Genomic DNA, 25,401 nt, shown 5'->3' on the forward strand with positions numbered 1-25,401 from the left:
CTCTGCACCTTCCACCAGGTGTGGAGTGTCCAGGGCATGGGCTCCCTACCCCCAGGGGAAGAATCAGGCCCACCTCCCCCTACTTGCGTATTTTCTGCAGCCCCAGGAGTGCTTGCAAGTGCAAAGCCGCTGACTGGCAGCCAAGGGGATTAGCTGCCACCGGGCAGCCAACCCTAGTGTCTCCTCCACCCCACTAACCCCTGGGTCAAACAAGCCCCCAAAGCATGGGGCAGGTCACTCCTGTATGTCCTCCTGACCGAGTACCTCACCCAGTCAGGAGGAGCTAGCGTGAGGCTCCACTTGCCACAGTCTTGCTGTGCGACCTTGGGCAAGCCCCTTTCTGCACCTCAGTTTCCCTCCTTCTCCCTCTGTAAAATGGGGACACCGGCAATCCAGCAGACTAGATTTAAAGCAGTAGAGTGATCTTGAATGGGTGGGATGGTTCCCCCCCCATTATGCTGATGCAGCCGGTGATGTTAGGCAAGATCTCCCATTAGTTGAGCCTGCGTGCATGGCTGGTTTGAATTAAAGGCTACTTTTGCCAGCCAGTCATTGCTGGCTGTAGCCCACAATTGTGGCTCATGCCCTTTTAAATACCTGGCATCTAAAAAAACCCCATGTCTAGTTCCCTGTTTATACTACACAGGCAGGGGCTGGTTTAGCACAGGACAGCTGGTGCCCCCACCTTGCAGCAGGGCCATGGGGGGCTTTTCTGCCCACAAGGCTCAGAGGAAGAAGAGATGCATGCAGATTGGAGGGGAAAATACGCTTTGATCCCAGGCTAGGAATGCCCCAGCCTAGGCAAGCCTCAGGCATAAGGACTCTCCCCTGCATCCAACCCACTTCCCCAACCCCTCTGGGGCATGCAATGGTCTTGCCCTAGAACCAACCCTGCCCTCCTGACACTTGGAGCCCCATCTAACCCTGCCCCATGAGGGCCCAGAGCACGGTGTGGACCCGCTGCCACAGCCCAGCTAGCCTGTGCTAAGCCAGCACTCGCCCCCGGTAGTGCTACGCACAGGGTAAGCTGCCCTGATAGGCTCAACAGAAAGGGGCTAGCATGAGTTAGGGGCTTGTTCTGTAGGTGCTCCCTGCTTCTTGGGGTCAGGGGCAGAACCAGGCTCCTGTCAGAAGAACTTGTAGGTAGAAATGGGTCTGCAGCAGCAGCTGTGCTGGCCAATGCTGCTCAGGGGCAGCTAGGCCCAGGAAACGCACACCCAACAAGGGGGGCTTTCAGCTCAGCCTTGTGGGGGGCACTACCATTGAAAGGGAGGGGCTGGGAGATGCCAGGAAAAAAAAACTTTATGCACTTCAGTAAGTCTAGTCAAACCTACACACTGATGATCCACGCTCCTGAATGGGGGGGCTTTGAGCAAGTCAATTTAAGGACCTAATTAGCACTTCTCTTTAGCCCCCCACTCTCCAAACTTGGCCCATGCTCCTTCCTCCACACCCCGAAACCAGACAAAATCCTGTTTAGCTGCAAGTAGGCAGGAGGCTGCACCAGCCAGGAGCTCACATGGCATTTTGCAACAGGCCAGCCCTTAATTGCTGCTTGTTTAAGCCTCTTTGTCAATTTACAGAAGTGGTGGCGCCATCGAGCCAGAAAGCCACCGTGTTTTGCAAAGAGCGAGAACAGGGCTGGCTCCCGGAGGCTGGTTTAAGAACACAGCTACATCCTGATCCGATCACAGAGTACAGGATGTGCCGTGATGCAACACGCAGTGACCGGGAAGTGTCACAGCTGGACGGGGAAAAAAATAAAAAAGGATGCAAGAGGAAGTGATATTTAGCTTTCAGAAATTTATTGCAAGTTCATTGTACAAGAATATATAGAATCACTTAGTGGCTTGAGTGCAAAGAAAAAAATTGCAATCTTGAGTTTATAAATATAAGACATTCTGTCCATTGAAAAATAAAGAGTTCATTTGCAACTGTCCTTTTCAGTCCTCGCGTCTTCCATCCACAACACAAAGCAGATGCAAAAAATGTAATAAAAATCCAGTCTCTTCCCCACCCTGCCACATTAAGTCCTTAGCAAAATGTGGTCATGCCCCCTCCCGCTGCAGAGAAAGGGAGCGGAGGGAAATCCAGTCTTTTGCCATGGATCAGTGGCATCCACACCCCACGCAGACAGAGAAACACGTCAGAGAAACACGTCGTGCCTTGCGTACAGGATTCGAGCACTCTTCACATCCGAGGAGTCAGTCGCCTTGACTCAGCCATTCCCCCAAGCATGTCTCCTGCCCGCCTGCTCCTCCTTTAACGGTCTCCACGCCGTCACAGCCCCTTTGCCATCGCCAGTCCCCCGGCGCTCCTCCCTTTCCACGCACACTGTTGCTGCCGGCCCAGGCTCTCCCCAGGCTCTCTCCTCTCCGTTACTCCTTAGCTTTTATTTTGATGGGGCGGTTTTTTATTTTTTAAAATGTTGTCGTTTTTTTGTTAAAAAACATGAATTCAGCACAAAACGAGAAGGCAGTGCCCGGCTCAACGCTCCAGCAGCGAGACATAGGGGACCCACTGGTTGTTACAGCGGCTTTCTTCACAGTAACTGGCCACTTCCGCCAACCCTTGGCTCTTCCAGGAATCGGTGTGGGGATTCTGGTGGGAGAGGACACACAGATCCAACCGTTAGCAACAACAAAACGCAAACCTCTTGGACGTCACCCCAGCCCATTCACGAGACATACTTGAGCGGTGACCCACACCCCTGCTGTTCGGTAACATACACATCACTGAAGCACCTTGGCTCAGCCCCAAGTCACACGGCCCTGCATCAGCACCACTGAACAATACAAGCTCTCCCCTACAGGGATGGGATTGACTCCAGGTGATGGACACCCTCCCCAACCCCTCGCCCCCAGCACCACAGGGGACTTACCGTCACTAGGATGCAGTGCAGGTCCCGGGGTTCGCTGTTGTCCTCCAAACTCTCCCCGAGGACCTTGGCCAGCCGCTGCATGCCGGACACCCGCAGGATGTTGATGTCATTGTCGCAGCAGAAAGCCTGGATGAGGGTGAAGTGGATTTGCAAGGCGATGTCACCCTCATCTTCTTCATCAATGGCAAGGAGGCAAAGCACCACGCTGTCGGGATCCCTGCAGGGCACGGGGAGGAAGCAGACCGGTCAGGATCGGGGGGGGGAGACAGGCCCCACAAATCGACTCTCCATCTAAGGAAATGACTCTCAGCCATACCCCCCTAACCCCCCCCCCTCCAGCTGCTCCTGATGCCGGAGTGCGTCTCTCTTGCATCTGTCACACCCAGATCCGCACCACCCCCCCAGCTCCAGCAGAGCTAAGTGAGCTGAGAACCCCCCCCCAAAACTGGGCACCCCCCCCGCCCCATCAGCTGATCAGACCCTACACACGTCAGGCCAGCGCCACTTACACATTCATGAGCTTGGCCGACTCGTAGACGCCGACGGTCAGGCAGTCCTGCCGCTGAGCCGCCACCAGCAGCTGCTCCACCGCTCCGCTGACGGTCTGCATCCTTGGGGAGAGGGCACAAGGGGGGGGAACGGCGTTAATGCGGAGCCGCTTCGGAAAGCCCGGCCGGCGCAGGGCCAGCGGGGAGCGCCGCATGCTCCTGCAGCGCCGCCGAGGAGGGGGGACACTTACTTTTGGGCAGCGTTGTCGCAAGCCACCAGCTCTTCCAGGGTCATGTTGCAATTATAATCCACAGCGGCTTGGAGTCAGGAGCAGACGGGGGGGGGGGGAGAAGCAGCAACCCTCAGCCCAAGGGCCCCAGCAGCAGCGCAGAGGGCCGGCGGGAGCCGTGCAATAATCCACTGGAGAAACAAGGCTCGCTCCTCCCGGCGGCAATCTCCCCGCGACGTCAGACGCTCCAGCTGCGAGTCAATCCGGCGCCACTCCGAATCCAACACCCCGGCTCCTCCAAACAGTCTCAGGGACAGCGGCTGCTGCGGGCGCCTTTTATAGCCTTGCAGAAGGGGCGGGGCGTCTCCTTTCCTATTGGTTCCTCGGCCACAAAGGGAAAAAACCCGGTGCCAGCTGATTGGTTCTCCCGCTGGGGGAAAATAGCGAGTAACCCCACGTGGGGCGGGGGAAGTTTTCCAAGGGAGGGATTTGCTTAAAAAAAAACACACAAAACACACAGCACACGAGCGAGAGTTTCGATAGACATTTCTCAGCAGGTTTTGTTGCTGTGCTGGGCAGAGGCGTGGGATTTCCACAGAGCCCTGGGCTTGCAGCCGTGGGGGCAGGGCTGGAAGCCGTGCTATGTTCAGAGGAGATAACTATCCCAAGGGTTTACATGGAAATGCATGCCCCTGGAAATCCCCCCCCCCTCCCCACGCGCCGCTTTCCCAGGAAGCCCCCGGCCACCCTGTCCCGGGCTGGGTCTGTTCAGGGACCAAAAAGCCACGTCCAGGCGAGGATGCATTTGGCAAAGGAAAAGCAGGGACATTATGCAAAGGGAAAACAAGTATTCTCTTCCACTCCGGAGCAAATTCCGAGATGCTGGGGGGTGGGAGGTGTCTATATTCCCAGGACTGAGCTCTGGAGCTGCAAAAAGCAAACTTGTCTGGTGAATTCCCTGCTTATGCAGGGGTACGTTGCATCCCCGTACCCCCATTTGATCAGGGCGATACCCATTCCACCTCGTAGGCAGAAAACGAAGAGCACCAAGTGTAGTGTTGTGTAGGCGGCGGAGGGGAAAGGGTGAGTTAATCATGAGGTTTTAGAGCCAGTCATGGTTTCTGCAGCTTGCAAAAACTTGGTGACTCGTTTCACAACAACCCCTGCAGCGTGCATCATGTTTCCTTGGCTTGGACCTTCTAGGGGTCCTCTCTTCTCTTCTTCTGCAACGCACCTTAGACCCCAGGGGTGTGTGTGTGTGGGGGGGGGAGGCGTACAGTCTTTACTGGGATACACACGCTGCTAGCTGCAGACAATACTCGCTTCAGGCTCGCGCTCATGATGGGAGCTGCCTGGGTGGCAAGATTGATTTCAGGCCGAGAATTAACCAACCTCCAAATCTCCGGGTCCCTCACAAACCCGGGAACGCAAACAAGACACCGTGTACTTTCCCGAGCAGCGGAGCTGCCAGGGGACTTGCAGGGAGCGCTGCTGGGCTGGCCTTCAGCTTGGGTTTGAATGCATTTTCCAAAGCGAGCACCCGGCGGGGGGCGGGGGGGGGGGAGCTGCAAGGTTCGCATAACGCCCCGCTCTGCAAAGCACGTGGGAGGTCGAGCTTGGAGCCTGAACTTTTGCAGAGGTAAAAGGTCCCCGGTGCAAAGCAGGGCGTGTTGCAATAGGCTTGCTCGAGGCTAACGTTTCGGGGGAGATTAGCCCCAGGTGGATTTGCAAAAAAGCAGAAAGTGCAAGTGGCAGCTTGCTGCCCGGCTGGTCTCTCTGGAGACGCAGGCACAGGGCGGGGGGCGCGTCACGTGGCTCCGGGGAGCGCCCCCAGCTCAGCGCCGAGGGGGGTGCAATGAATGACATTTCTGCATTGCAGGGGGGCGGTGCTCAGGACCTGGGGTTCAGGCTGCAGAGGGCCGAGTTTCTCCCCCCTCTGACCCTTCCTGCCCGGGGCGCTCGGGCGTGGCTGCTTCGCACCCTGCGGTCGTGTGCTGTCGTTGCAAACCCGGCCGGTAGCTGCCGGGCGGCGCCCAGCAGCCCCGGGCAGGCCAGCTGCCAAACCAGCCGGCGGAGGCCGCTCGCGGCGGGCAAGGCCGCCGCCTAGCGGGCCCGGCGTGCACAGCAGGCTGGCGGCTCGGCTTGTGACCTGAAGTGCAAACGGCTCTGGGGCTTTGCCCCCCCAAGCCCCCTCCCTTGATCTCGGTGGGAGTTCCGCGGGCATCCGCCCAGAGCCCCCAGGCTGGGGAGGCCCCTAAGTACCTTGGAGGCTGTGGGCCTGAGAGACAGCTGGGATGGGAACTCTAGAAGTATGCTGGAGGGATAACAGGGTGTGTAGGGGACTGGATGGGTGTGGAGGGATGGATAGAGGGGTGTGTATAGGGATAGATAGAGGCGTGTGTATGGAGATCAATGGATAGACAAAGGGTGTGCATGGGGATAGATACGTAGAGGGGTGTATATGGAGATGGATGGATGGATACATAGAGGGGTGTATATGGGGATCAGTGGGTGCGTATGGGATTATGGATGGAAGGATAGATAGCTGGGTGTGTATAGGGGTAGATAGAGGGGTGCGTATGGAGATCAATGGATAGATGGATAGACAAAGGGTGTGAATGGGGATAGATACGTAGATGTGTGTATATGGAGATGGATGGATGGATACATAGACGGAGGGGAGTATATGGGGATAGATGGGTGCGTATGGGGTTATGGATGGATAGATAGATGGGGGTGTGCATAGGGATAGATAGAGGGGTGCGGATAGGGCTGGATGGATAGACAGAGGGAAGTATATGGGATGGATAGGTAAGGTAGCTAAATACGGTGATCGAGCCAGACTCCGTAGTAACCGTACTGCAGCAATTATAACAATAAGTTAATCACATGTAGCCGCTAACATGGTGCTTTTATTCTGAAAGTGTCAGGTGTAGCCGGATAGAGTCGGCCTGGACATAAGACATGCACCTTGTACTGGGAGCGTAGCCATCGGGGCAATTCGCAAAGCATCATGGTGGGTTTTCCATCGCTGGCCATTTTAAAATCCACACTGTCTGTTTTCCTAAAAGGTCTGCTCTGGTTCCAATGGGAATTATTTGAGGGCGGTTCCAGGTGTGGGCTGGGGAGGTTCTGTGCCCTGCGATGTGCAGGAGGTCAGACTAGCTGATCATGCCGGTCCCTCCTCACCTTGGGATCTGTGCGTCCCTGAGTCTTCAAGCCCCAGGTCTATTAAACAGCGAAGGCTCCAGGCCGTGTTCCAGTTTAAACCTCCTGTTGTTTCCATGTATTGTTAGTTTGCCACGCATCTCCGTGTGTCGGTCCCGACCCCCACCCCGACAGCGCCATCCTCTGCAGTGGGGGGGCTGGGTGCCCGGGTAGGGTATTTCACCGGGATGGAACTGTGGTCGGTTGCTGCCACCCGCTGACCCAGTTTGGTGACAGCTCACAGACGATCACAGCAAGATACGGTGACAGAAAGAGGGTGCTGACTGTGGGGGTGCAACTTGAGACAGCTGAAAGGGGCCTGATTTTCAGAGGTGCCCCTCTTCAAGGTGTCTGGAGGTGTGACCCTCAGAACTGAGGGACTCAAAAAGCCTCCCGTGTTGGCCTCACCTTTGCTCTCGGTGCAGTTCTCTTCTGTGTAGGCCTGGGTACCGCACTGCTTGCCGGAGTATCCGAGGGCTTCCCCCTCTGTGCAACGGGGTGGATGAAACTGGCCATGCAAAGCGCGCTGGGATCTGGTGGTGGAACAATCGAAGGGCTTGGCTCGAGCCATGTCCGGGTGTTTGTATTATCTGGTTAATACGAGCTGCAGGCAGGCAGAGACCCACTGAAACCGCCTCTACTTGCACGCCCCAGGCGGATCCGATTTCCCTCTCTGCTCGGCTTGTTTTTAAGGCCCAGCCTCCCCATCCTGTTGTTCTCTGTTCCCTCCGGCTGCAGTCAGAGAACGTTCTGTGTCGGCCCAGGGTAGGAGCAGGGCACCCTGCCAGGTCCCTGCTCCCTGCCACAGGCCAGCCGTGCTCTGGCTTGGCCAGCACAGTGGTTTTCTGTACACTGATTGGGATTTATCCTGCAGCAAACTCGGCCCGGGAGCTGCAGAGACGGGGCTGGGGATGCAGTTTGCAGCTGGCGTGTTTCTGGGGCTGCAGGAAGTGCGTGTGTCTGACGTCAGCCAAAGGTTCCCCAGGATGCCAGGGGTGCAGCCTGGCCTTGTGGCTAGGGCTTTGGGCTGGGACCCGGTGTTGGGTGCAGAGGGATGGCGGGGGGCAGGGTAGTGGTGGGTGCAGGCATGCTGCAGTGGGCCTGCCGGGTCGTGGGCACTGGGATGTCAGCGCATGCAGCTGCCATCAACAGCCAGGTGGGGACCACGTGAGCAGGGGACTTTGGCCGCGGCAGGAGGCCCTCAGTCCTCCCTGGGAGGTGCTGTCTGGAGCCAGAGCCCAGCTCCTGCGAGGAGGCAGCTGCGGGCAGCTGCTTCCACAGGCTTGGGGTGCTGCGACAGACTCTGATCCCCCAAACCCTTCGCTCCTCCCAGGCCTTGGCCTGGCTCCCACCAGCCCTGCGTGGGGCCTGCTCTGCAGGGCCTGCTCCCCTGGTGCCGGAGGCCCCGGTGCTCCCTGCATGCGGCGTTCAGGTGGCATCTGGGGCTCCTACCTGGTTGCCAGGGCGACAGAGTTTCCATTCACCTGCGTTCCGTGGGAGGCTGCCACTTGGTCTGGGCAGCCAGATGGGGCTGGAGGCAGCTACTGCCATGGCAATGCTGGGGAAGGGGGGTAATTACTGAGACACCCCCAGCTCCAGCCATGTCCTCTGCAGGTCAGGACAGAGGCTGGAGCATGTCACCCCTCCCTCTATCCCTGTCCACCCCCCCCCATCTACTCTCCGTATACACCCCACCCTCTCTCTGGCCCCCACATTTCTCGCTATCTCTGATCACTGCAGTACGTGAAACTAGCGACCCCCAGACACCTGGCCCTCGCCTGCAGGAGACACACACATGCAAAAGCCCCCGAGCTTCGCCAGCCAGGCAGCTCTGGCTCCATGGTGCAGGTAGAACCAGCGTGAATGTGCCTGGCTGGCAGGTGAGGGTGGGCTGGACCCCAGGGCAGCCTTTACCCAGCTCAGCCAGGGGGGCAGCCCAGGGCTGGCTCTGCTGTAGCTGCAGGTGGGGCTTGGCGAGGGAAGGGGTGCCCTGGAACCTGTCAGTTCCCTGTGTGGGAAGCCGGGGTGCACCAGGGAGAGGTGCGGCTGTTTCCTGGCTTGCCCAGAGCAGCAAACACCTTCGAGCCAGTGGTCCTGGGAGATTAACAGAGGGGACTTCGGAGCCAGCAGCTGGGAACATCTGGGGGATCGGAGCGAGGCTGGCTGACCCCAGCGGTGGATCCAGCCCCGGGGCCATTCACTTGGCTTTGTTCCAGCTGCAGGGGCTGATTAGCAGCATGCGTGTCTGGCTGAGTGGCAGCTGGTGCTGCCTGAGTGACTGCATCGTGCTGGGCATGTGTCAGTCCCAGCTGCGGCATGTGTTGGGACCAGGTGATGTGTGGGGCATGTGGGGGAAGCCCCCCCCCGCCCTCCTCTTGACCCCGCCCAGATTTTCTAGGCAACCGGCTCTGCTGTGGCTGCTTCATTCTTGTTCTTAATCCCTGGATTTGAGGTGCCTGCCGGAAACACGTGTCTCTGGGCTGCCAGGTGGCGCCCATGTGGGCTGCCAGGGCCAGGGACTGAGGGGCTGATCTGGGGAATGGTCAGGGAGGTGGGGGGCAGGCAGTGTTTACATGCATGCACGTGGGTGGGTGGGGGAGCGTGCATGCTTGCATGCAGGTGTGTTGGTGTGGGCAGTTGCCAAGCAGGCACGTCGTGTGTGTGTTATGTGTACTCGGGGCTGTGTACACATTGGGTGGGCAGCTGTGTGCGGGGTGCACATGGGTGGAGGCAGGTGTATGTGTTGTGTGCGCTCTGGGTGTTGTCTGTGCAGGCTGTGTGTGTTGTGGGTGTGCATGGGCGTATGTGTTGTTTGTGGGTCAGGGTGCAGCTGTGTGTGGTGCGTCTGCTCTTGCATGTGTACATGCCTCTTGTATTCCTGGATGTCCACGTGTTACATGTCTGCAGATCCTGGCATCAGAGAACGTCTCAGAGAAACACCTTCACCTGGGTGTCTGACCCTGGCTGCCCGGCTCGGCACTGAGATGAGCTGCTGCAGTGGCCATCCTGCCGAGGAGGAGTCACGGGCCAGCCAGGCCCCGCATGGATCCTATTCGCCAGCTCAGCGCGGCTCCTATCAGCCAGACCCTGTGGGCACCAGCTCAGCCTTGCTGACAGTAACCTTGGGCTGGGAGATCAGGCCCGGCCCATTTAGCTGGTGTAAGAGGAAGAGGAGTTTGGCAGAAACAGATGCTAGCCCCGGAAGGAACTTGTGTCTGCCACCCCACAACCTGGAGCGAAAGGCCACCAGTCTGCTCGGCACCCCAGCCAAGCGAGGTGCAGGAATGAAACAAGCTGCTCCCAGCAGGCTGCCCCCATCTTGACACCAGGTGGATCGTGACTTTCAGCCCCATGCTGTCGCTTTCACCTGTGGAACTCGCTGCTGCAGGGGTTGAGCCAGGCAAACAGCCCTGGAGAAGAGGGGTCCTTGGCTGGGGGCCAGAATGTTTGCAGCTGTGGGCTCTCGGTGCTCACCAGTCAGGGTGTGAGATGGGGGCGGGCAGGGCTCAGGAAGGAACTTCCTCCCGCCCATCAGCGTATGGAGCTGCGGAATTAGGGGCATTACAGGGAGGAGAGCTTTGGAGATGGGATTCCAGGCCAGACAGCTCCCAGGGCTGGTTGGCTGGAGATGGGATTGGGAGCAGCTGCATGGACCCGCTAGCTCTTGCTATGGAGACAGAGAGCATGTCCCCCCCACCTGAGTCCTTTGCTCTGAGCTAGGCCTCCCACCCGGGGGGGGGCGGGGGGGCTGCTGGGGTCATGTGGCCAGCCATGCTTGCTGCCATGTGCCAGAAGGGACAAACGAGCACATGGGCTCCACGGGCAGCGACAGGCAGCTGCTCACTCCCCAGCGCCTCCAAGGAGCAGCGTGGCAGGAGTGTGAGCAGCTGCAGGGAAGGGGGGAGGCTGTGATGACAAGGCTGCCGGGCTGGGTGTGTGCGTCCAGCCCGGACATGAGGCACAGACGTGCTCCATTGTGCGGGAAGCACCTGCTGGCAAAGCACAGGTTATGAGCCGTGGGTATTTATAGGTGTCTGGGGGAGGCGGCAGGGCTGGTTCTCTCTCCGGTTACATGTATGTGTGTGGTGACGGTGTGCAAGGGGAGAGCGTGCGGTGGAGGATGGGGGGGTGCGAGTGTGCAAGGGTGTGCTATGTGAGGGCATGGAGTGTGCATGTGAGAAGGTGCGAGAATGGGAGGACTGAGGGTGGGAGGATTCTATATGTGTTTCTGCGGCTGTGGATGTGTCAGGAGGGTGTGCTGTGCAGTGGTGCATAGCATGCGTGTGCGAGGGGCTGTGCCGGGCCAGGCTGCACGGGGTGAGTGTGTGCGGTGTGGTGGTGCACAGAGTGAGTGTGCCGGGGACAGTGCACACCGCGAGTGTACAAGGGAGTGTGTCTGTGGCAGGAAGGCACGTCGTTTTGACCGTTATATTTATTTCATTTACACATCACCAAGGTCCCCGCTGGGTAAGAAGGGACCAGTTTTACAGCCACTTTTCTGACTGCAGCTCCACCTTAACGTCTCTTCTTGTAACCACGTCTCTCCCTCTCAGCCCCCGGCTCCTCTCTCTCAGCCCCCGGCTCCTCCACATGAGCATTCTCCACGGCACATCACGCTTTGTCCCCATCTCCGGGTGCTCAGGATGCTGCACGGTACACGCTGCCATTCATAAAGCTGTCCCGAGGCCGGACTAGAAGATAAATCTTGGGCCCAGAAGAACTCATGAATGGAAGAACACCGGCACTTTATAAAAGACTAGAGCTGAGGGGTTTTCCAGGTTCTCAGACTTATTTGCTTCATTTTTGACTTTGGTTTCCAAGTAAAGGGAGTTTCTGACTCATAAGAACATAAGAGCTGCCGTACTAGGTCAGACCCATGGTCCATCTAGCCCAGTCTCCTGTTTCCTAGAGCGGCCAGTACCAGAGCTTCCTGGGGAGTGTACAGAACAGGGCAATTTTGGAGAGATCCACCCCTGAATTCCCCTCCTGATTTCGGGCAGTCAGAGGCTGAAGGTCACCCCCGGCATGGGATCATCCCTGACCCCCGGGGCTAATAGCCATTGATGGAGCTCTTGTTTGAACCCAGTAATACTTTAATCATCACAATATCCCACAGGCAGTTTGTTCCATGCAAATGGGAAAGGGCATCCCGATTATGCTGAGGGCTGTGATAAAGAGGGTGGGGATCAACCGTTCTCTATGTCCGCCGAGAGCAGGACAAGAAGTCATTCGTTTATTTTGCAGCAAGGGAGATTTAGGTTAGGTATTAGGAAAATCTTTCTAGCTAGAAGGCTAGTTAAGCGTTAGAGAGGTTGTGGAATCCCCATCACTGGAGGATTTTAAGACCAGGTTGGACAAACACCCTCAAGGATGGTCTGGGTTTCCTTGGTCCTGCCTCAGCGCAGGGGAATGGATTTGATGATGCCTTGAGGTCCCTTCCAGCCCTGCATGTCTATGATTCTCTTCTGTGATGTGGATGCAAATCATTTCCATCTGGTTGCAAGGGCAGTCGGGGAAATGGATCAATCAGTGCAAACCACCAGCATAGCAACATTGACACCCCCAGAGCACTGGCGAATTCCTCCCGCTGTGGACCCTGACCAGGATTTTTAAAAGCAGCAGCTGGTCTCTTGTATTTTGTGAGAGCTGATTGGGACCCACATTTCCAAGCTTCTCACCCTAAGCTTTTCAGGTGGGCCTGAAATCCAGCAGAACTGACGTCTCCCTCCCCTGGGTGTCGATTGTGGAACGGGCCAGTGCCCCAGATGGCATTTTCAGCACGTGTCAAAGTTTCAGTCATTATTGTTTATCTTGGAGCCGGGTGGAGAGGCCCTGATTGGGATCAGGGCCCTGGTGTGCCTGGCCCTACACAGATCCATGGTAAGAGACAGTTTCTTCCCTGAGGAGTTTGTGATCTAACTAGCCAAGACGGACAAAGCGTGGGGGGAAAGGATGGATTATTATCCCCAGTTCCAAGAAAGGAAGCGGAGACAAAGGGATTTGGCCAAAGTCATGCAGGCAGAACCAGGAAGGGAACCCAGCTACCCTGGGTCCCAGCCTAGAGCCAGAGCCACCCTCTCTTCATTGCGTTCAGCTTTGCTAATATTGGCACAAAGAACGATCTGCCTGCAGCGTGGGGCTGCCTCAGTTCCAGTTTCTGAGTGTGTCTGGCAGAAAGCGTCCTCTTGTCTCCAGGAAAGTAAGGCTGGTTCCACGCCTCTTCCAGGCCCTCCTGAGCCGAACAGTCATTGTTCAGAGAGGAACTGAAAATATCATTCACGGCTCGCATGGCAGCTTGGTAAAGGGCCGGAGGCTGATCTCAGTTACAATGGTGCAAAGCCAGAGTCACCCCACTGACCCCCCTGGAGGGAGTCCAGCCTAACTGAGATTAGCATCTGGCCCAAAGGACTGAACGACTGGAGAGCAAATCAGTGTGGCCGTCTGCGGATTCCATTTCAAAGCCAGACGGGCACAGCCAGCTGTGAGACCAGTGGGAGCAACCTGCAGCTGCCTGGGGAAGATCACGCTGAGGACCTTGTGTGGCACTCCAGGAACTTCAGTGAGTCCTCGGAACATGGGGACAATCCAGCTCCTGCCAGTCGGGTGAAAACTAGACACACCGAGGCACTTGGCAGTATTGCTGATCTGGATATTGCTGATCTGGGGAAGGGGGTGAGACTGGAATCAAGGTGTCTCATGCAAAGGCCGTGGGGACAGCTCGGCTGATGGGTTGGAATTTCAGAAACCATCACTTCAAAAGGTGCCTAAAATGAATAGGCACTTAAGGCTGGGGTTTTCCGAAAGGAGTTGGGTGCCCAGATCCCCCTGGGGGCTGAGTAGCGAATTCCCTTAGGCGCCTTTGAGACTAGACTTAGGGATTGAGATAAGTCGGCTGCTCACCAGGATTTCCACTGAGGTCGCTTCTAAAGGGCCTCGGCAGATCTGGCCATTTATTCAGGTGGCCAAATATGGACTTAGAAACTTCCCGCATTTGAAAAACCGTCACTTTTCAGTCCTTGTGTCTTGTTCTTTCCAGGGTGAAAGACTGGGACAGAGCCATGTGCTCCATAAGCTGTCTCCTGGCTGTATCTGCAGTTATTCTCATTGCTCAGAACCTGGCAGGCAAGGATAAAATCATGACTCTAATCAGTTACACTTGAAATAAATATTTATGACTTATTATTTTTTGGCAGGGAAGAGTGAAAAACCTGTCCCCGGCTCGTTAAAGGAAATTAGTTGTTGACTAGCACATGGAGTGGAGTTTAATGAGGAGCAGTCGTTTCAAATTTTGCAGTTTCTGTGTATGTCTGGAAAGCTCATCTAAAATATGGGCTCCTGTGGAGACAGGAGACCAAACAACTCAGAGCTATTGGGCCTGGTTCTCCGATGACCTGCACCGTGGGCGAGTATTTACACGATTGCAAAACGGAGATGACACGCTGGCAGTGAGCCAGTTTGCACTAATGTAAGTGATTACACAAGGTGTAAGGAAATTGAGAAAGAGGCCCCAATCTAGCTAGCGATCCCCAAATGTCCCCATCATCTCATCATCCATCGGTGTGAGACAGGCGAGGCGTCGGTAATGTGATGGGGTAGTTACTCTCTAAAGCTCTGGGTTCAGATCCTGTCTGGGTCACAAGTGCAATGAGTTTAGCGGGTCACATTTTAGGCCTGTCTCTAGTGTACAAGTACAAAGACATTTTTGTTTGCTGATTTCAGGGAGCCTTACTTGAGACACTGTTCCTCCCACCAGTCCTGGGTTTTGAGGGACTGTCCCACTTTGACCCCCACAACCCTCTCTCCTGGTTGAAGCAGAACCTTTCCTGCATTAAGCTTGCTACGTTAGAGTAGAATCAGTTACTATGACTGAATGAAAATACAAGTAAAACTGAGTGTGCAATCGTAGCCGCAAAGCAGTATTTCGCTTGTGCAAAGTCACAACTCCACGTGTTTCTACTGGGTGGTTACGCTCATGTTTCTTTTTATGACTCTCACCCTCCCTGTGTCATTAAACCCCCCACTTCCGCCAGGAACGCCATGCCCAGGAGGAGTTAGGTTGTAATGTGAGAAGGAATTCAGAGAGCCACAGCTGGCCACACCGCGCGAGTGTTAAAATGAGTCAGAGCCGGGATTGGGTTATCATGTCGGTAGCAGAGTCTCGCATGATTAAAACTGAAACTTGAGCATAGGTCAGAAATTGCAGGATTATCAAATAAATAAATAACAATAAAATTACCCCCCAAAAGACTCAGCAACAGCCATAACTGATGAAGACACTGAGGGTTGGCCCAAGACAAAAGTGAAAGTCTTTGTCTGTTTAAAGACACTTGGCAGGCCCGGCACCCTTTTCTACAAAAATCTAGGTGAGGGTGAACGTCTGCTTTTCGTGAGCGTTGCAGATCTGATTTTTCTGCTAGTCATGGCGAATACAAAGAGACTTCAAGACATATTGCTGTGGAGAAACATGCGAGCGGTGCCAAGGCTGTGACAGTCAAAATCATGGGCAACTTTGCTCCCATCTGCTGGGTCAAAAACGAGTGATCGCATCACCAACGCTGAAATTTGATTTACAGAATGTTTTTTGGAGCATAACGTCCCTCGTGCTAGCAGTGACCATGTTAGTCCTTTCTTTAAAACGCTGCTCCCAGACTCCCCAGTTGCTGAGAGCTAGGCATGTGCGTCCACAAAAGCGACCCCTGTTATACAAGGGACAGTCGCACCTAGAGCACTTACAAATGAACCTTGTGCGATCGAAGGCCTTGAGTGATATGGTGCTTTGGATGCTAGTTCGGACGCGGCCAGACGTATTTTCCATTCTGTGCTAAACCAAATATCTTTTCCCACATGAAGTGCCAGCAGCAGCAGCCTTCACCTGAGCTGCAAAACCTGCCGCGTGGATCAGTTTGTCCCCCTGCCGGGAACACTCTGCAGAGGAACAGAAGCTGCTCTTTTGCTGGGGTGAGCACTTACTTTTGTTCTAGCCAAAACTGGCTGTAAAATTCATTAACAAAATCAATCTGGGTGCTGACGGTCGTTTCAGAATTTGCCAGGGGTGAGGACAGACAGAAAGACCTTTGTTGGGCTTAGTTTCTTTTGTTATTTTGAACATGTTATTATAATAGCTGCTCTACCAAACCTTCCCCAGAATGGAATTACTCGATTGATTTTTTTTTAAAGGCGTCCTGCTTTAGCCACTCGAATGGTGGGAAGCGCTGAGGTACCTGGGGCCTGGTTTTCATCAGGGCTGCGGACCTTTCACTCCTGAGGAATTCAGAGCTCAGCGGTCGCTCAGAAGAACAGACCACCAAGAGGGTCAGTGTTACAGCCGTCTGGGAGCCCCGTCCATGGCCCGCCGATAGGCGGTGCTGCTCAGACAAGGAAAAAGGGAGGCACCCCCCGCTCCGGCACAAACCATCCCAGGGAGCAGTGGACTGAAGGCCACACAGAGGTGCCTTAGCTTCCTGGAGAAATTGTCCACGCAGCCTTGGGTGTTGCAGAGTTTTGGCAGCTTTAACCGTTGTTTGCCAGAGCTTTTCCTTCTCCTTGCGGAGGGGCTGCAGTGGTCACAGCTGCATGGCATTAAATAGTTGTCCTGTTTCACGGCAGCTAGAATTTGTTTAGTATTTTTATTTACGTTTCCAGGAGGGTCTAGAGAGCCCATCAGGGCCCCATCGTGCTGGGTACTGCACAGACACAGAGTGAGTGAGAATCTCTGCTCCAAAGAGGTTGCTATCTAACTAGACAGGACAGGATCATGATCCCCGCTTCACAGAGGGGGAACTGAGGCACAAAGAGATGCAGTGACTTGCCCAGGAAATCCGGAGCAGACCTGGGCTCCAGTCTCTTGGGTTCCGTCTAGTCTCCGAACCACAAAGGAACCTGCATCCCAGGGGGAACTCTGTTTTTCAGCCTCCCTGTGTGGAGCTTGAGATCACGTCCTAATCCGGCTAACCCAGCCTGAGCTGAGCCCCGACACAGCTTGTCACACCCGTGGACCCTCTGCCCGCTGCCCAGCCTGTGAACATTTGCCATCCCTAGGCGGCGCCCTGTACCTCCTACCCGCAGAGGGCGCTGTGCAGAGCAGAGCGGCGCTCCGCCTGCCAGCCCCCCCACTCTGTGGCGGGAGAGCAATGCCCTCTGGGGGCTGTAGTCCAAGCCTCCCCCGGCTGCGCAGTAGCACGCAGCCAGGGGTGAGGGCGAAGAAAACTACATTTCCCAGGGAGCCTGGAGACGGGCCCCACGTGCGTGCCTGGGCTCGGTGCAAGAAGTTGTGTGCGGGCTGCGGGCTGCGCCTGCCCTGCGATGGCGCCTTAGGGGGTGCAGGCTCCGCGTGCAATGGCCGAGTGTGCGGGGGAGATCGTGTACCAGAAGGAGGGGCACCAGGTGAGCCATGGGGGGCAGGTTGCAACCCAGATGCATCAGGCTCCTGAGCTGCTGGAGGACCCCACTGGGCCTCTAAAATCCCGGGGGGGGGGGCTTCCTCCCCAGGCCTTTTTTGGGGGGGATAGGACTCGCTGTGGCTCCCCCCCCCCACTTGCAAAACCAGGTGAAGAATCTGCACTTAAAAGCTGGAGTCGTTCATTTCCCTGCTTTACACTAAGTTCAAAGGGGGGAAATGAGAGCCCGGGGGCTGCCCCCTCCCCTCAAGGGGGTGTTAGCGGCGGGGGGGCTGGCTAGAATACCCTGCAGTCCAGCCCCAGCTGTGGGGTGCTAGCACCCCCTGGAGAAGTGGGAAACCAGGCGCTGCAGAAGCCTGGTGGCTTTTGTGAGTGTCATTTTAGTATTTATTTCCTGCCCCCAGGGTTGGGTGCGAAGTAGACATGCCCGGACACTCTTTCGGGTTTTAATGCTACAGCAGAGACAGTGATGGGTTTGTTACAAAGGTTTCAGCAGTGCCAAACCTCCTTACTTGCGGGGTTTTCCCTCTCTTGGGTTTTAGAGGGGTGAATGAGCCCCTGCCCCATATTATGGGGTAGGGATGGGGGGCGACTGCTGCTCTGCTTGCTTTGTGATTTGTTTACAGGAGGCCCTGATCCTGCACAGAACTAAGCAGGTGCTTAACTTTAAGCCTGTGAGTAGCCCCTGCTGAGTTCGGGCAGCACTCGCATTTACCTTGATTGGGAAACAGCATGGCCTAGTGGGAAGAGCAGCGGAGTGGGTTTTTATTCCTAGCGCTACCGGTTTCACGCTGTGTGACTTTGGACTTTTCCCATCTGTAAAAGGGGAAACACACCCTGCCTTGTACCGCATGCCGAAGCGTGAGGGGTCATTAATCCACTTCCGGCTGTGGATCAGAGTTTCTCCAGGGGGGGATGGTTTAATGTGTCCAGGCTAATCAGGACTGTAGCTTTTCAGGGTAAGAACTGGAGGAGGTGCAGGCTGGTCTGGGTGAACTTCCACTGGCATGCCTTTACTTTCTTATCTCAGCATCGCCAAGCCCAACCATGCACAATCATGGATCAGAAAGCGTGTGATTGCCTTAAAAATAATAAGATTTGGGTCCTTTTTTTTTTTTGGCTTTCTGAGGCTTGAGATTTCTAGGGTCATGTTTTCAAGCTTTCCTCTGTAACTCGGTGGGCTAGAAACGGTTTGGATTTTTAAATGGAAGCCAAGATGGTCCTGTGATCCCAGGATCTCAAGAGCTTGGGAGCTTTCAAACCAATCATGCGAATTGGCCGGACGGTTACGCCCGAGCAGCGTGCCAGGGAACAAAGAGAACGTCCCTACTTGCTAGTGCTAAGGGCCCGATTCTGCATGGGTCGGCGTGACCAGGTCCCGGTACAGGATCGGGGCTCGCAGTTGCTCTCGGGGTAGCTGATTCTGGTGGCTGTGCTCAGCTGAAGGACGCAGCCCCATGTCATGTGTGTAGACGACCCTCCGTAACGGGGTGCGTGCTGTTTGCAGAATGCCGACTGCACAGCGTCCGACGACCGCGCTCTGATCCGCTCCTACGACCGAGCTGTCCGCTCCTGTAAGGTGAGGCACTCGGGGGGGCTGTGATGAGCCCCTCTCCAAACTGAACTTCTGGAGATGCTTCCTCCTGTGTCCCTGCCTGTTGGATGTGCCCCACGAGCCACCTGCTCCAGGTCTTGCTGACCCCAGCCCCCTGGGGATTGGGGCAGAGGCTGCAGTCTGTGCTGCCTATGGGGCAATGACCTGGCTGCTTGCACAGGTCTGAGAGCTGCCTTTGCCCTCCTGCTCTGGGATGTCCCCTCCCTCTCCGTGTCTGATGCTCCCCCAGCCCTGTGGGGAAAGGATGGTCCTTCCAGCCTGTCTCAGCGGGGCGGGGGGACAGAGCAGCTGCTCCTCCCAAATCCCCCTCCTTCTCTCAGCTGCCTCAGTATCTCCAACATTGCAGGACACCCTGGGAGCTGGCGACAAGGACCAGGCATCCAAGAGCTCTGAGTCTTCAGCCTCCAGCGGGGCCGAGAGTGAAGGAGATGTGGAGGAGGGGGAGGAGGAGGAGAAAGAGGAGGAAGGCTCCCAGGTGAGTACAGAGCAAGAAGAGATCTGCAGGATCCAACGCTGGAGTCGGGGCGGTGCGTGGAATAGTGCAAATGCCGCACTAGCACGTGCGTTGCACAATGATGGTTCATGCTGGGTAGCGTGGGCTACAGCCCGTCCATTACCCGTGCTGGCGCATGTCCCCGCTGCAGCCCTGAGGCCCTGTTCCTCTGTCTCCGCAGTGGAAGGTGGGTGACATGTGCTGTGCCGTCTGGTCCGGAGACGGGCTTCTCTACCCGGCTCACATCGTCTCCCTGAGTGAGGAGGGGGACGCCTGCGTGGTGGAGTACGAGCTCTACGGCAATCGGGAGGAGCAGAGGCTGCGGGACCTCTTCCCCCCCGACGAGAGCCCGGACGACTCGCTGGAGCCCCGGAGAATGGTGAGATGCTGTGGGGTGGGGCTGCGCGGGGGCGGGTGCTGGCAGGGTTAGCCAGAGGGGCCTGGCTCACTCCCCTTAACCTGGGCACTTGGCCCGCCCTACGGGGGAGTTGTCTGCTCTCAGATTCACCCATCTCAATGGGAGATGGTGTGGTGTGGTGGTTAGAGCACAGGACTGGGAGCCAGGATTGTTCTCGGGTGGGGGGAGTGTGGTTGAATGGTTAGAGCAGGGGAGAGCGTCAGGATGCCTGGGTTCTGTTCCCAGTGTGGGAAGGGGAACGGGGCCTCATGACCAGAGCCCGGGTCTGGGATTCAGGACACCTGGGTCCGATTCCCGACACACAGCAGAGCTCTGCCTCCCTCTGACGCTGCAGGGGGAAGTGGAAGGTGCTGTCCCGAGCTGGGGTTTGGTCGGGACCCCGAGGCAGGCAGTGGCCTCGTGGGGTCCCTAGCAGCCAGGCTCTCTGTGTGATGGGCTCTTGTGTGAGCCACGGTTGGTGCCGCTCCCCAGTGGAAGGTGGGCGACGCCTGCAGCGCCATCTGGTCGGAGGACGGGCTGCTCTACCCGGCCACTGTGCGGTCGATGGACGCCGCGGCGGGGACGTGCCTGGTGGAGTTTGTCGGCTACGGGAACAAGGAACAGCAAGCGCTGGAGGAGCTGCTGCCCCCGTGCGGGGCCATGGATGGGGACCTGGGCAGCTGGAGGGTGAGTGGGCCCCCATGGGACGGGGAGTGAGGACCATTAAAGGAGCCCCCACCCCAAGACTGAATGGCTGGGGGGGTAAAGGGGGCTCTGTTAGTGAGGGACTGATTTGGGGGAGGGGAGATCTTGGCTGTAATCATTGCAGAAGCCCCGAATCCCTCATTAACTTCCCTTCCCCTTAACTCTGCCCATTGATCCGCCCTCCCCCACCCCGTTTTTCTCTTCACTTCCCTTTGTCCCCCCTGATTACCCCCAAAGCTCAATGCTAGGGGGCGGTGTGCTGCGGGGGGGGGGGGGGGGGCTCAGTAGGGGGCGCTCTCCTCAGCAGTTAGTGTCCCCTCTTCTCTCCCTTGTCTGATCCCCTGCCAGCTCTGTGCCTCCCCCCTTCTCTGTGGGGTCCCCTGGGGCAGGCGAGGGGGGTTGCAGGTCTGGCACTGTCCCTGCTGCGTGCTGGTGGCAGTGCCAGGCCTGGTGCAGGGCATGCCAGGGGCACGCTCTGCTCTGATCCTTGTGTCTCCTTGGCAAGGCTGAAGCGGATGCCCCTGGAGTGCCCAGGGGATGCAGCCCCAGCTTCCCCCGCGAGCCGCCCCACAGCTGGAGGAGGCAGAGCACGAAAGGGGAGTGGGCGCATTACTTCTCCCCGCCGCCCAAGGTGAGTGCCTGGGCTTGCCGCAGCGGGGCAGTGACCTGGGGGAGCTTCAACCGCAGCCCCCACCCCATGTGTCCTCTCTAAGCAGGGTTTGGTCTGCTCAGGCCTTGAATGGGAGACTGTGGGGGAGTCTGTGGGGAAAGCCCTGGCTGCTGCATGGGAACGAGGTGTCTCAGAGGGGGAGCTCTCCCCGGGGTCAGTGCTGACCCCACTACCCCAGGGTGGTGCTAGGGGGCACTGGGCTGCAGGAAGCAGGGCAGGGGGCCCAGTAGGGGGCATGGTCCCTTTGGAGTGGGTGCTGACTCCAGTGCCCAACATGGCACTAGGGGGCGCTCTCCCCTGGCAGTCAGGGTGGAGCTGGGGGGTGCTGTGCTGGTGGTAGGGGGGCGGGGGGGTCACTGTCCCTGGGAGTCATTCCTGTACCTGAGCAGTAGGGGGCGCTGTGTCAGTGTTGCCATCACAGAGGACCAGCGCGATGGAGGGCCTGGGCCCGTAGCCCTTCGAGCGGGGACTGGTGGGATTAGCCCCTTCGAGCGCCCTGGTTCCCCTTTAAATGTCATGGCTCTGTAACAGGGCCCCCTCCCCACTTAGCCCAGACCCAGGGGAGTGGGGGGAGGGGAGGGGAAGGACAGGGGCAGCCCATTAAGGTCTGGGGGCTAGTGACCCATGCCCTGCTGGGGTTTTGGAACAGCTGGCGGGAGATGCTGGGATCACACCATGGGGCCGTCTCCATCCCTGGCTTGCTGGGGTTGCATCCCCCTCCTCTCTCTGGGCTCATGCCCGCTGGGCGCTCTCTCTGCCTCCCTTTCAGAGCGGCTCCTGGTGGCCTGGTCCCTTGCTGCCCTTCGGCCCCCGGCCCCGCAGATCCGCCTGCCCCCCGGTGAGTGTACACGCTCCTTGTCGGGGACCTGTTTCTACGGCAAACCCAGAGCCTCCGCGACTCCCGCCCTGCGGGAAAGGGCCCTGGCTATTGATCTCCTGCCCCAGCCCTCCCCCTGGGGCTGGAGGAGGGGGCAAACCAGTGCAGAACCCAAAGCCTGGTGGCTGTTAAAGGGCAGTATTGGTAGCCCACTGCCATCTCTGGTAGCCCATGCTCTGGCCAGACTTCCAGAGCGAGCTGCCATCCTGCAGCGTCCGATCTCGGGGTTGCCAGCCCCATGAGCTATGAAGCCAGAGCCCACCCCCCTGAGCCTGGCATAGGAGCCCAGCTCTGCGGCACCCCCAGCTTTGCCCAGGCTCTCCCTGCCCGCTCTGGGAGGCGAGGGAGGGGGGAGCCCCCCGCAGGCTGGAGCACAAAGAAGCCACTAGGTGGCGCCAGCGGGCTGTTGATTTGTGCATCACTGTGGGAAGGACTCCTGGCAGGGGAGCGGGGGGGCCAGAGCCCCCACCTGGGCGGGGGGGGGTCAGGTAAAGCTCCTGGGTCCCTGTGCATCCCGGGTGAGTGGGCCCCCACCCCCACCCAGGGGAGGGGGGATCTCTGCAAGCATCTTTATTGCTAGGGAAGGTCCCTGACCAGGAACTCTGCTGCTGCTTTTCTAGGTCGTCCCTCCCCCTCCCCCGCTGCTTCTGGACCCGCTGTGCGCAGAGGACGATGAGGGGGGCGCCCTGGCCTGCATGCTCCTGGCCTGGTACATGAGCGGGTACCACACTGGCTTCTACATGGTAAGGGCTGGCCGGGTGGGGATCTGCCCCCTGGACAGTGGGGCTGTCTTGCCCGTCTCCCCGGTGCTGCAGGGTGGGGGCCGGGCTGCACCGGCCACTTGCGGTACCACCTCCCCCCCTCACTGCGGAGGGTGGCTGGCGGTGCTGAGCGTGAGCCGTGCGGCCTGCAGCTCTGCGTTTAGCCTCCTGGGACGGAGCTAAATGGGGGAGCGGCTTGCTGGGACACGGGCTGGATGTCCTTAGGGGCTCCCCTCACTGTAGGGGGCTTTTTGGGGTGGGGTGGGGGTGGGGCTGGTGGGCAGAGGAACGGGGGTGCGTCCAGGTGCTGAGCTGGCGCGTGCCTGGGGCTGGATTCGAACTGGCAGCCTTTGAGTGCTACACATTAACCCTTTTGTGCCTTGCAGGGACTCAGACAAGGCCGGGCGGAGGCGGCAGTCCCCCCTGCAAAGCAGGGACCACGGTGGAAGAAGTCATCCCCGCGCAGTTAGGGGCAGGTTGGGTTTGCACTGTGCGGACATCGGGGGGGGAGCTGAGATGCTGGGGGTGTTTACCGGGCACTGGCTCCTGGCTGTGGGGCAGGAAGTGAGCGGGTCCGTGTGGCACAGGGCTCTTCCTCGCCCCCAGATCTGCCAGTGCCCCTCAGTCTTTATCCCTCCCCCCCAGCCGGCTATTCCACCAGGTGCCTGCGGACGTGGCCAGTTGTGCCAAGCTGCGCCGTGATGTGGATAAACCTCCTCTGAGACCCCTGGGAGCGGAAGAGTCCTTGTGGCCCGCTCTGCCCCACGCACGGCAGCCCCTGCACCCCAGGGATCTCTAGGGCAATGCATCCCTCTGCTGCCTTCACAGGCTCTTCCTGTCAGCGGGGAAGCTCTGGGGGAGCCCCCCAGCAGGAGGTAGGAGCATCACCTCGTCTCCTCCCCCTCATCCCTTCCCCGTTCCTCCTTGCAGCTGGGTCTGGCTCCTTGCTTCGCCCCGGCAGGCTGGAGACAGCGGCACCGTCGGCCAGAGGTTTCCACGCTGGCGCCGGCGCTCATGCTTAGAGGACCGGGACTCTGCAGTGCTGGGTACCAGCTCACCGTGCACCCCGAGGAGGGAGAGGACGGAGGCAGCCTTGGTCCCGCGCTGGCTCCGAGCCTGGCTGGAGTCCTGGGTGTGGAGGCATCGCTCCCCAGCGGCAGGCGTGTGCAGACAGGAGGGCTGGTGCCCGTTGGTGGTTTCCAATAAAAGGTGTTTTGTCAGACCCTGGGCTCCAGGGAGGTTATTGCTCTGGACGGGTGGAGGGAGAGGGGTTTTCCCATCAGCGGGACCGGGGCGGGGGATGGCAGTGGACTCCCGCGTTTGAAACACACTCACTGTGACCGAGATGGGCTAAGGTGCTGGGCTGTGCTGTAGGAGTTCACACCCCTCCAAGGCTGGGTGGCTTTTCGGGGGAGAGGCCATGGGGGGGTCACTGGGTACAAGTTCTCGAGCCTGTGACACACAAAAGGAGCAGGCTAGACGATCAGATGGTCCCTGTGAGTCCTGGGTTCGAGTCCTGGCCACAGTGCCTCAAGGAGCTGCCGTGGTGCGACTCTGCATCAGCACAGGGTCAGATCCGGGCCCCTCGCCCGCTAGGGCCTGTGAGCCTAGGCCTGGGCCGCACGCTCTCTGCGCCTGGCTTGGAGGTGAAGCCAAAGTCCCTGTCCTGCCTGTACAGTCATGAGCCCTTAGAAGATGCAAGGATGTGCCCTGGTGCCTTAAATCTCCCTGTTACCAGATTTGCCTGGGACTTTGGGCTATGCTCATTTATTAGGGTTACTCTTCTGGAGGGTGGCGGGGTTCTGTAATTCTATCAGTGTCCTGCTTGTGTCACTTGTGTTTTCGTACGGAGCTCTGCTTCTTCTTGCTGCAAGTTCCCTCCCAATGGAGGTATCCTGCAGGGCCTAGGGCCCCCAGGGCTGGGTCCTGCAGCCCCAAATCAGACGAACACACACACACACATTTACAGCGCGTGTCTGAGTGTGTCGGGCAGCACTCTCAAGCTGACTGACCCCTTATATGTCCCTGGACTCAGCCGGCTCCGCTGAGCAGCACTTCCAAGCTGCCGCCCTCCTATGCCCCACATCCCTATCCCCGCTTCCATGTTACAATTGTTCTGGTCATAACCCACTGATGAGCAAACCCCACAGGAGTTTTGGGCGCTGCAGGGATCTTAGTTTAGGTACGAGGAGAGTTGCCGCAGAGCAAATGGGGAAGCCAAAAACACGAGGGAGGGAGGGAAGCAACCAGTTTAACCATAAAAGTTATTTATTGCCAGGTAATAACCCTACAAGGGGAGCCAAACAAACAAAACAGTTACAATAGTAAATCTAGCTGAAATTTGATTACAAAATCTGGTTTAGAAAACTAAAACTGATCCCACAAGTCAGGGTCAGAAGGCTGCACTAAGAGAGAGCGAGAGAGCTGGGTTCTCACCACTCCGTGAAGCTGGAATCGGTCGGGGGTCCAAGTTGGTGGCGGTAGCTGAGGGTCCGGAGGAGTGGAGACAGGCAGAGCCCCCAGCACGATCACTCAGGAGAAGATGAAGTCCCAATGGAACTGATGCAGATATTGGATCCAGGCATCAGAGAACTTGAGCGTAGGTCAGGGTTTTTGTCGGGAAAGAACAATGGTTCAAGGGAGAACACTAGATTTGTTTGTGGGTAAACTGATGGCTCAA

General features: G+C 57.7%; 2 protein-coding genes across 3 annotated transcripts; one reads left to right on the plus strand and one right to left on the minus strand.

Moving 5' to 3' along the window:
* Positions 1-1,797: 1,797 nt before the first annotated feature.
* On the minus strand, positions 1,798-3,906 carry GADD45B (growth arrest and DNA damage inducible beta). The gene is made up of 4 exons (XM_074939569.1): positions 3,621-3,906; positions 3,391-3,492; positions 2,882-3,098; positions 1,798-2,601 (listed from the first exon to the last, which is right to left on the minus strand). The coding sequence occupies exons 1-4, from the start codon at positions 3,662-3,664 to the stop codon at positions 2,488-2,490; spliced, it is 477 nt and encodes a 158-aa protein (XP_074795670.1). The 5' UTR covers positions 3,665-3,906; the 3' UTR covers positions 1,798-2,487.
* A 13,124-nt stretch (positions 3,907-17,030) lies between these two features.
* Positions 17,031-23,937, plus strand: LOC141977683 (survival motor neuron protein-like). Of its 2 annotated transcripts, none has more exons than XM_074939255.1 (10): positions 17,031-17,189; positions 18,711-18,782; positions 19,165-19,293; positions 19,493-19,690; positions 20,201-20,395; positions 20,919-21,044; positions 21,853-21,921; positions 22,581-22,703; positions 23,108-23,197; positions 23,652-23,937. In XM_074939255.1, the coding sequence occupies exons 1-9, from the start codon at positions 17,142-17,144 to the stop codon at positions 23,189-23,191; spliced, it is 1,044 nt and encodes a 347-aa protein (XP_074795356.1). In that variant the 5' UTR covers positions 17,031-17,141; the 3' UTR covers positions 23,192-23,197; positions 23,652-23,937. The 2 variants fall into 2 exon arrangements, with proteins under 2 accessions (XP_074795356.1, XP_074795357.1); XM_074939256.1 differs by having other exon boundaries at positions 23,108-23,193.
* Positions 23,938-25,401: the final 1,464 nt, after the last annotated feature.

This window comes from Natator depressus, chromosome 25 (assembly GCF_965152275.1).
Source record: "Natator depressus isolate rNatDep1 chromosome 25, rNatDep2.hap1, whole genome shotgun sequence".
Lineage (NCBI taxonomy): Eukaryota > Metazoa > Chordata > Testudines > Cheloniidae > Natator > Natator depressus.

Coding starts and splice junctions, on each gene's coding strand:
- GADD45B (XM_074939569.1), bottom strand. CDS start 3,664: ATGACCCTGGAAGAGCTGGTGGCTTGCGACAACGCTGCCCAAAA. Junction 3,493..3,620: donor TGCGACAACGCTGCCCAAAA/GTAAGTGTCCCC, acceptor CCTCTCCCCAAG/GATGCAGACCGTCAGCGGAG. Junction 3,099..3,390: donor TCGGCCAAGCTCATGAATGT/GTAAGTGGCGCT, acceptor CGTGCCCTGCAG/GGATCCCGACAGCGTGGTGC.
- LOC141977683 (XM_074939255.1), top strand. CDS start 17,142: ATGGCCGAGTGTGCGGGGGAGATCGTGTACCAGAAGGAGGGGCACCAG. Junction 20,396..20,918: donor GGGACCTGGGCAGCTGGAGG/GTGAGTGGGCCC, acceptor CTCCTTGGCAAG/GCTGAAGCGGATGCCCCTGG. Junction 21,922..22,580: donor GCAGATCCGCCTGCCCCCCG/GTGAGTGTACAC, acceptor CTGCTTTTCTAG/GTCGTCCCTCCCCCTCCCCC.